General features: G+C 49.5%; 1 protein-coding gene across 1 annotated transcript; it reads right to left on the reverse strand.

Annotated features, from left to right (window-relative positions):
- Positions 1–939: 939 nt before the first annotated feature.
- Positions 940–2199, reverse strand: LOC140902946 (interferon-inducible GTPase 5). The gene has a single exon (XM_073323528.1). The coding sequence runs from the start codon at positions 2197–2199 to the stop codon at positions 940–942; it is 1260 nt and encodes a 419-aa protein (XP_073179629.1).
- Between the last annotated feature and the right edge of the window lie 8401 nt (positions 2200–10600).

The following is a 10600-nucleotide window of genomic DNA, read 5'->3' on the forward strand; positions in this document are numbered from 1 at the left end:
CAGACAGAGAACAAAAGGATAGGCCCTGCCCCCGGGAGTTGACAATCTAAGACTAGACCCAGCAGGCGGGTGCTCCAGGCAGACAGGGGAGCACAAGGGAGCAGGGAGAGGGTTGGGATAACGCAAGGGGCAGCGCTCCCAGAGCTCCAGCTGCGGGCCATTGTCGAGGGATCCAGAGGCTACATGGCAGGGGTGAGGCTGAAGGAGGCGTTTGCAGGTCAGTCCGGGGGCTCTGTGGGAGGTTACAGGCAGCTCCTCCCCGGACAGGGTTCAGCCTGGGAGAAAGTGCAAAAGCATCTGTGGTCAAAAGCCTGTTTCCTTTGCCTTGGGCCCTGGAGTTGGCACCCGGGGGTCATCACCCAAGTCATGTCAGCATTTAGGGTTTTTACGATTGTCTCTGAGTGAATTTACCCACATGCTTAACGTGGCGCCTGCCAAGGCTGCAATTTCAGGGCAACAGGAACCAAGAAGTGGAAAATCTGTGGCTAGAACGAGTAATTGTTGGTGTCGCTCCCTGTCGTTTCCTAGTGAAGAGTTAGATGGGCTCTGCCATGGCCCTGCTCTTGGCTAGGGCCTGAAATAACCATTCCCTGAGCTCCCCTGCAGAGAGCGTAAGGCACTGGGGACCCTGGGGAGCTTTATCACAACTTGGCTTCTTTCACTGGTGAAATAAAGAAAACACAAAGAACAGTGTCAGTCAGGATCCCCCGCCCCTTTATGGCTGAATTAAATTCAGTATGTCATCATTTTTAGGGTGGGTGGGGGAGCTCAGTGGAAATGGGGCTCACAGCTCAGTTATGGTGAAGTTTCCCCCCTGATGCAGAAAGGCAGCATTTTCATGAGACTTCCCAGAGCGTTGAGCTCCGAGCTCCGGCGGGGACTTTACTTGGATCCTTTCAGCCACGTCCTGACGTTTCTTCCTTTCAGGGGCTGCGGGTTTTAATCTGGGTTTGAAACGGCTCCCTCCGTAACCACCTCCAGCACTCGTACAGCGTCAGCAGCAACATCCTCCAGGAAATTCTGCAGCATGAGGTATGTGGTAGGGAGCGAAACTGCTGCCGATACCACGGAACCTACCACAGGTATAAATTTTAAAAAAGTTTTTGAATATTGAATGGCCCCAGCTGCACACTTGGTCAGTAGCGTAATTACAAGATCTTGTGTTATTGCCTCACTCAGTGGGGACTGTATAACGGCCTTCAGCTCTGCAATGGGCTTGTTAGCCTGTCTAGCGAGTGCAGCGAGAGACTTTTCATCAAGGCCGAAGTCCCTGCAGAACCCTTTCAGGGACGTCACCAGCACGGCAACATCACAAGCAATGGAGAAACCCGGGAGAGGAATGGCAGGGAATCCACATGACAGCAGACTTTTCAGCCATATTTGCGTTTGCAGTTGTTCTTTTTTCTTCTCCACGGTTTCTTTCGAAACATGGGACAGGGATCGTAGAAGAGCGAGTCTCTTGTGACTGGGGAGCTCATCCACAAGCGTTTCCTGCAATGTGGGAAAATCGTATTTGCCCAAGTCCCATCTAGATTCAAGAAAAACCCGTGGGGAGGCCATCTTTGCTGCTTCCAGGCCTTTGATGCACTTCTCTCTGATGGCATCGAGGATTGCACGCTCCCTGTGCTGACGTGGCCTTTTCGCAGGAGCATTTCTCTTCTTCAGGATTCCCTCTTCATACAGTTTTTTCTCATTTGCCAAATCCTGGTCTACCTTGGAGTGCACAAAGTAAAACTTCTTCCCTATTTTCTGGATCTCCTGGGCAAGTTCAATATCATGGTATTTGAAGCGGTTGCAGGAGATGATGATGAAAAAGTCGTAGTCGCTGAACTCCACCTGCTCAAGGTACGTGTCTGGTTTAAATGTTGGGGTATCGATCCCTGGCAGATCCCAGACTCTTACATTTGGGTATCTAGGATGTGGGTAAACAGTGGGCTCCATTGTCGTTTCAATGACCCCTGTCGCAGCAGCACCTTCATCTGTATCCCCCAGGCCCCGGATGGCGTTGACAAAGGATGATTTTCCAGAGCCCACCTCCCCCGTGACAGCGATGTCCAGAGTGATTTCATCAGCCATATCCAGAGTCTCTTTCGCTTTAACAGCTGCTTCGATGAGGTTTCCTGTCCCAAGAGCAGCCTTCAGTGCTTCCACATCCTCTTCAGGTATCTTGGGAAGCTCTTTAGCATCTAACCCAGCCATGGCAGCTCCAGTGCACTGCTCAGGCTGCCTGCGAAAAGACAGGGAGATATTCCATGTACGGTTAGTTCAGACAGAAGACAGACGTCAGCTCACATGAGTGAGTCCAGTGGAAGTTTGGGCAGGAAATGGGAAAGGTGAAGTTAAGGTGACACTTTCCACTCAGCTCAAGCACATAACCTTAATTCTGCCCCCATAGGAATGCCAGGAGAGACACCCCCTCTGGTTTTCTGGGGATGGAAGGGCCCACACAACATGTGACACGTGAAATCCCAGAAAAGGATTAGTATTTTCCCAACAGGAAGCCAAAGAATTTCCTTAGAGAAAGAAGAAGATTCCCATGAAGTGCTTGGAATGGGTAATGGCTCCCAATCAGCCTGCTGGGGCTTTCCCCACCCTGCAGAGCTCAGCGAGTCCACAGGGAAGGGAGGAAGAACTCCAGACCCCTCAAGCCTTCTGCTCACTACAGAATCGCTAGCCCTTCTTCCCACCTTTGATCTAGAGCAGGAATCTCTTCCTAGAGCTTCCAGGAGAGCCAGAGTGGGTGGGAGAGGGGACTTGGTGACTATCAGAGGCTTGGAAGAAGGAGGGCCATTTTTCTCCCTTCCTGAGATCCTGTATGCATGATGGAGAACCTCCACGGGGCCTCAGGCTCATTAGTTCTAGCAGTGTCTACCCTGGAGCTTTGGTTGGCTGGATGTGAAATTTTTCACAGCCCTGAGCGATGTAATTAGGTCGACCTAACTCTGCAGTGTAGACCATCTCTTAGAGGAAGCAGAGGGACAGAGTTTCTTGGGCACAGAGCCCACTGGAGGGCAGGCACAGGGATTTTGGAGCGAGGAAACTGCCTGTGACTGTTTCTGCTGTGTTCAGAAACCACAACTGTGTGTGCGCTCTGTGCAAATAAACAGGATCACACCAAGAACAAGACTGACTTGTGTCTTCGATTTCTCCTCCTAATGCAAATAGCCCTGCAAATAATGGTGAACCCCATGGCCCCAAGACACAACAGTATTAAGTGGGACTTTCATTTCCACAATCTCCCTCATTCATTCCCTGTCTTTTATGGAGAGCCCCCTGCTTGCCAGTCTGTAGGATGGCATCAGAGATAGTATGAATTATCTGAACTGCTGCCAAGCCATTCGGTCCCTAGTCTGTAGCGGTGCATGGGATTCTTCCGTCCTAAGTGCAGGACTCTGCACTTGTCCTTGTTGAACCTCATCAGATTTCTTTTGGCCCAGTTCTCTAATTTGTCTAGGGCCCTCTGTATCCTATCCCTACCCTCCAGTGTATCTACCTCGCCTCCCAGTTTAGTGTCATCTGCAAACTTGCTGAGAGTGCAATCCATACCATCCTCCAGATCATTTATGAAGTTATTGAACAAAACCGGCCCGAGGACTGACCCTTGGGGCACTCCACTTGATACCGGCTGCCAACTAGACATGGAGCCATTGATCACTACCCGTTGAGCCTGACAATCTAGCCAATTTTCTATCCACCTTATAGTCCATTCATCCAGCCCATACTTCTTTAACTTGCTGGCAAGAATACTGTGGGAGACCGTGTTAAAAGCTTTGCTAAAGTCAAGGAACAACACGTCCACTGCTTTCCCCTCATCAACAGAGCCAGTTATCTCATCATAGAAGGCAATTAGATTAGTCAGGCATGACTTGCCCTTGGTGAATCCATGCTGACTGTTCCTGATCACTTTCCTCTCCTCTAAGTGCTTCAGAATTGATTCCTTGAGGACCTGCTCCATGAACTTCAGCTTGGAGAAGCTGCGTTCTCCACTGGCAACTGTTACAGGAAGTGTTAGAAGTATGCGCATAGCAACAAAAGCATTTGGAAAGAGGGTGGTCATCTTATTTGTGCACATATATTCCAGAACAGTCTTTGGAGTTGATCCTGCTGAAATGTATCTTGAATGGGCTTTCAGTTCATCACCTAAATCACTCGCATCAATATCGTGCATGTCATCATGTGTCAACACTGTCTCTAGTGCCCTGCATTGCTGGTGTAGGTCTTCTTCAGGTATAGTGAGGAGTTTGGGAATATCATAGAACATCCCAAATATACTGCTGTGTTCCCTGAGCTGCATGAAACATTCTTCAACTGACTATATTGCACAATCTAGCACCTGGTTAAAGAATTCAACTTTGAATTGTTGTTTGCGGTCTCATGGGATTATCCCATGCCTCATAATCAAAATGTCTTCTTCGGTGACTCTTGTATTCTTGAATGGGTGGGAAAATAGCTTCAGTGTGAAGTCTTTAAACCACGATTTAAACCACGATTTGAGGACTTCAATAGCTCAGACATAGGTTAGGGGTTTGATACAGGAGTGGGTCGGTGAGATTCTGTGGTCAGACTAGATGATCATAATGGTCCCTTCTGACCTTAAAGTCTATGATTCTAAGTTCCTCTGCCAACTTCTGGGCACTCTTCAGAACGTTTTGAAATCCCTCATCTGACCGGAAAGACTGTAGGTATGACTTTGCTTTGTTCAGTTGTTCCATTGCTCGAGATATAGGTCAACACCTTGCAGACTCTTGCTTACAACATTTATTTCAAACAGTTTGTCACGCCACAACACTAAGCCACACAGAAATTTGAAGTTATGTATATTTCTGGTGATTCCATTTCCCTCTGCCACTGTTCTCCCACAAACAATTCCTGTCATAACATTATCCTCCATAATGGCAACTATGGCATCATCTATCTTCCCAATTTGGTGTTTGATAGGCTTTATCGCCTCCACTCGACTTTCCCATCGTGTGGCACTCAGTGGTTTCAGTGTCAGAGAGGATGTTCCCAGATGTTGCTTCAAAATTTGCCATCGATGAGTTGATGCAGAGAAAAATACATAGATGCTTTGAATTACATTCAGAAATTCAGCAGCCTCACTGCATCACTGACCACCAAGTTCAATGAATGAGAACTGCATGGGACAAAAAAAGCTCGAGGGTTTAACTCTCGGATCCGTGTCTGCACTCCTCTGTTCTTTCCTCTCATGTTGGCACCATTATTGTAGCCCTGACCTCTCATGTCAGCTGTCACAATTCCCGTCTCTGCCAGCTTTTTAAGAAGCACATCTGTCATACCAGCTCCTGTAGTAACATTAATGTCAATAAATTCTAGAAAATGCTCTCTGACAGTCACCATTGCAGGGACATTTTCACTCGGTTCTGTGGTTGTTACAAAACGCACTATTAAAGTCATTTGTTCCGTATGGCTGATGTCAGGTGTGCAGCCCAGAATAACAGAGTAATATCTTGCTGACTTCAGATCTGCCACAATCTTTTGTTTGACTTTTGTTGCCAGTAACTGGATGATCTCATTTTGAATTGTTTTTCCAAGGTAGTGGTGTGTGTACATTTGTTAGGTGGTGACTCTTCTTAGATTCTCCCGGAGTACAGCATCAAAGTCAGCCATCAGCTCCACAATTTTAGGGAAATTTCCATTGTTTGGCACATACAGCTGATCTGAAATGCCACGCAGGGCTAGGGTTTGGGTTGCAAGCATTCTCACAATGGCAATGAGCCTTTTCAGAACATTTTGACAGTAAAGAGACTCTGATGCAATCTTATCTTGATGCTGATCATCTATGATGGCCTTTAACCTTAGTCTCATCTCAAGCTCTTTCCACCTATGGAAAGCTCTCTGGTGATTTGCTGCCTTCTCATGGCATGCCAGATTTCTAGCCAGATTTTTCCAGTCCTTTGTTGCTGTAGAACCCAATGTGGCTGGAACATTAGACCGGAAGAGTTTGCAAAAAACAAAAAACAAAAACAGTATGCACCATTCTGGGGTTTTGAGTACATAAGTCATGGTCTGTCCATGTCACCATTGGGGATTTCATGCCAGTAATGTGTTGGATGGAAACTTCTATTTTCACTGTCTTTGGGGAACATGAAGTTTTTCACTTGCTGTGGCCCATGCAGTACCAGGAAGTCCCTCAGGCTACTGCTCAAGTGGGTCCACAGTCCTGGATCATCTAGACTTAAGGAACTAAACTCAGTAGCAGCTGTTTCTTGCGCCTCCACCACACTCTTCTCTGATCTACACTTTTCTTCAGGACTGTGCCTGGTTACATCCATTTGAGATGGAGATATGGATGCTGCAGTAGCTGCCAGGTCACCTGCCCTCTGACTAACTGGAAGATCAGGCATCTCCTCACCACTCACATCCTCACTGGGGCCGGAAGGCTCACCGTGAACATTTGTGTCTATGAATCTCAGGAGAGCTCCTTCCTGCTTAGATAGAAAAGCTTCCTTTGCTTTCTTTCTTTTTCTGAATGCTGCCCCAGAGGGGCGTTTTTTTCTTTCACTCGTGGCTGCTGTTCTGTGCCAGCTAGAGTGGCTCTCAACGCTCAGTTGAAGGGGACAAATAAGCAGGCTGGTAGCAGGGCCTGAGTGAGGGAAGATATCAGCGTCTTAAGGGCCTAACTGGCTCCTACTACTTCAGTTGACTGCCTGTTCCCCTCAAGTGGGTTCAGGGAAGCAGCAGGAAACCGGAAGCTCCTTGAGAAGCTGGTGTTAACAGTCCAGGCTCCTGGGGGTGCTCAAGAGGTCCATAAGAGGCTCCTCCTCCTCTCTTTCCCTGCAGCTCCTGCTGCTTTCTGTTATTCCCGCTCCCCTTTTCTCCTGCCTCCCTGTTCTGTCTCTTGTGCCCTCCTCCCTCCAGCCCAGCGCTCCCCCATCTCTGTGCATCTCGAGCACAGAGAATACAGATGCACCAGCAGCAGACACAATTTTCTACACTCTGGGTCCTAGTGGTGCCCCCCACCCCACAGTCTGGAACCTGAGGCGGCCCCCTCAGTTCGCCTCATGGTAAGGCCAGCCCTGGCTCAGGGAGAGGAATTATTTAAGCTCAATACCATATAGACACAAGAACAAATGGAGATAAACTGGCAATCAGGAAGTTTAGACTTGAAATTAGACGAAGGTTTCTAACCATCAGAGGAGTTAAGTTCTGGAACAGCCTTCCAAGGGGAGCAGTGGGGGCAAAAGACCTATCTGGCTTCAAGACTAAGCTTGATAAGTTTATGGAGGGGATGGTATGATGGGATAGCCTAATTTTGGCAATTAATTGATCTTTGACTATTAGCGGTAAATATGCCCAATGGCCTGTGATGGGATGTTAGATGGGGTGAGATCTGAGTTACTACAGAGAATTCTTTCCTGGGTGTCTGGCTGGTGAGTCTTGCCCACATGCTTAGGGTTTAGCTGATCACCATATTTGGGGTTGGGAAGGAATTTTCCTCCAGGGCAGATTGGCAGAGGCCCTGGAGGTTTTTTGCCTTCCTCTGTAGCGTGGGGCACAGGTCACTTGCTGGAGGATTCTCTGCACCTTGAAGTCTTTAAACCATGAGTTGAGGACTTCAATAGCTCAGACTTAGGTTAGGGTTTATTACAGGAGTGGGTGGGTGAGATTCTGTGGCCTGCATTGCACAGGAGGTCAGACTAGATGATCAGAATGGTCCTTTCTGACCTTAAAGTCTATGAGTCTAAATAAATTGAGATGCCATGAAAGGAATTCCACAGGTCAGTCAGTCATGAGAAAGGAATTTTCATTGCCCCTTTGTCCATAAACAAGCATGGTTTATAAAGGGGGGATATTCTGGCAGGTAGCTGGAATGGTTCAGGTTGCAGTACCACTTCCCCAGATCAGTGATGTATTTACACTTCTGTATCGTGCTGATTAATCTTTGACCAATAATCTTTGATTAATAACCTGATTGATCCTGGTTATCTGACCTCTTATTAATAGAATTGAACCTGTAGCCCTACCTAGATGCCAAGGGTATTAGTGCCTGGGAGCAAACGGAGATAAATGTGTGCACCTCCCCTGGCCAGCGCCCTCTGCTGGTGGGGCTCCTAGCTATGGAGCAATCCCATTGTTAAGGTTCTGGCTGAATTTCCATTACAAGCCTGATTTTGACCCCTTCTAAAACGCACACAAAAGGCCTGATAACTATTGTGTTAGTTCAGTTTTAGGCCAGCGTGAACCCTTCCAATGTAAAACTGGGGTAACAGTGGGGTGAATAAGGGCCAACAGGTCACATCTCTCTCAAAACTACCCCAGACCTGAAGAAGAGCTCTGTGCAGCTGGAAAGCTGGTCTCTTCCACCAACAGAAGTTGGTCCAATAAAATATATCACCTCACCCACCTTGTCTCTCAAAACTGGTATGTTGCTTCTGGGCTTAAGGTAGAAATTTACAATAGAATTTTAAACGTATCTGACAAAGGGATCCTGAGTGAGAACACACTAAAAAAGAGAGGGGTTCAGCAGGGGTAAAAACTTCTGTTATTGGAGGTGCTGGGGTGTTTTTAGCACTTGGTAGCAAAAAAAGAGAGAGCATGTCAAAACAGGGCAGACAGCTGTTCCAGTGGTTTGACTGTGAGCCTTGGAGCCCGGTGACCTGAGTTCAGCTTTGTACTCTGCATGCTCTTGGGACAGCGACAGATTTTCCCAAGGTATTTAGGCACTGAAGAAGCCGATAGGTGCCTTGTGGGATTTTCCCATTGGGAGTTAGGCACCTAACCTGCCAGGTGCTTTTGAAAATCCTCCCAGGCACCTATCTGCATTGCTGGGTGTCTACATACCCATTGCAAGTATGTCCTCAGCACCAAAGATCAGTTAGTTACAGTCTAATTTTCAGCGTTACTAGCGTTTGAATTTATGCTGCTACGGTGGGTCACTGGCTCTGGTGCCCTTAGTGCAGGGTGTCAAATGACAGCTGGGCACCTAGCCATTCATTTTATTAAATACTTAGTAGTCCTTTTTCCAACAGAGAGAGAGAAATCAAATACCTCCCAAAAACTAGGAAGGCTTGTCAATGGAGAAGGAAGGTTGTATTTCAAAAGCAAGGTACCGAATCTCCTTAACTCTGCCCCTCATCGAGATGCCAGTCTGTTATCTTCCCTTTGCACAAAGAGCATCGAAAACGTGCACCACCAAACACTAGTTCTAATGACTTGTTTCACATTTATGTGTCCAGCACTAAGTGGATTGATGGTCACCAACCGTTGCTCTTTTCCTCTAACTGCTCTCATTTCCTGACTGGGGCCACGGAGGTTCGTAAATGGGGACACACTCATGAGGATCCAGAGTGCCGAGGAAGGCCGACGCCTGCCGAAAGAAACGCACCCGGTCCAGGCCCTTGTTCGGGGCATAGACGTTGACCAAGTTCAACGCCAGTTCCTCTACGTAGTCCCGGACATGCAGCAGGCCGCCTGGCCCGACCTTGGCGACTCCCAGCACCTCAGGTCGTAGCTCGGGGGAGAACAGGGTGGTCACCCCAGCCAAATGGGCTCTGAGGTGGCTGAAATAAACCCCATCCCCTCACTCCAGCCTCCAGCTAGCCTCGACGGCTGGGGCTGTGTGGGTCTCTTGCAGGAAGATCACAGAGTACCGCCCTTCCCAAAGGAAGGAGAGCACCTGGCTCCTGCGGAGACCCACCCTACAGCCCCGCGTGTTTAATGTAGCAAAGATGGTAAATTTCCTAGGGAGGGCTGGGGCGAATTCTCATGGGCAGGATGATCAACAGCCTCCAGTGGGCCCTGCAACAACCCGCTTTCGACCCCAAAGGTCAATAGGGAGTTGCGGAACTTGTGGGCCCACTGGTAGGCCGCAATGTTCTGCATCCCGGTCTCTCTCCCCTCCCGCAAAAGGGCCTTCACGGCCCGGAGGACGCGATGGAAGTCCCCCCAGCGCTGGAGGGCGAGCTGCACCTTGCCCTTCGAGCCACAGGTGTCTGTTAGGAAGCAGCGCAGCTCATCCCTCAGTGCAGAGGGGGACGTGGCAGCCACCCACTGCCGTCCTCCGGAGGGGCCCCTGAGAGAACCTCGTGGCCTGCAGAGACGGGCAAACAAGGGGCTGAGCCCCGGTGCGGCTGCTCCGTGCAGCCCGTCCCCATCCCCGGCAAGGGAGGGGTCGGCGGAGGGAATAGTGCAGCCCCCACAATGTCGGGAAGGGGAGACACGAAAACCGTCCCCTGAGGGTTGTCTGTGGGCAGCGGAAACGAGACAACCTTGGTGGTGGCAGCAGCATGGGAAGTGAAGAGGAGAGCAGCTGTCAATGCATTGGGGGCAGGAGTGGGGCCAGGAGCGGGATCAGGGGCAGGGATTGGAGCAGGGGCAGGGATTGGAGCAGGAGAAGGGTTGGGAGCAGGATCAGCGGCAGGGACTAAAGCGGGAGCAGGATCTGGGGTGGAGGCTGGGGCAGGAGAGGGGACATGATAGGGAGCGGGGACAGGGATGGGGTGGGAACGGGGACAGAGATGGGTTTTCGGTCTTGGGTTTTGGGGCCCGGGCACTCGGCATCAGCTGTCACCCTGAGGGGCACGGTGGCCTCAGACAAGGTGACATCCGTGGCCGGGCAGATAGGGAGGGCCAGGGGTGC

The sequence above is a fragment of the Lepidochelys kempii genome, chromosome 24 (assembly GCF_965140285.1).
Source record: "Lepidochelys kempii isolate rLepKem1 chromosome 24, rLepKem1.hap1, whole genome shotgun sequence".
NCBI classification, from domain to species: Eukaryota; Metazoa; Chordata; order Testudines; family Cheloniidae; genus Lepidochelys; species Lepidochelys kempii.

Excerpts from the sequence above, each read along its gene's own strand:
- LOC140902946 (XM_073323528.1), bottom strand. The coding sequence starts at position 2,199 with ATGGCTGGGTTAGATGCTAAAGAGCTTCCCAAGATACCTGAAGAGGAT.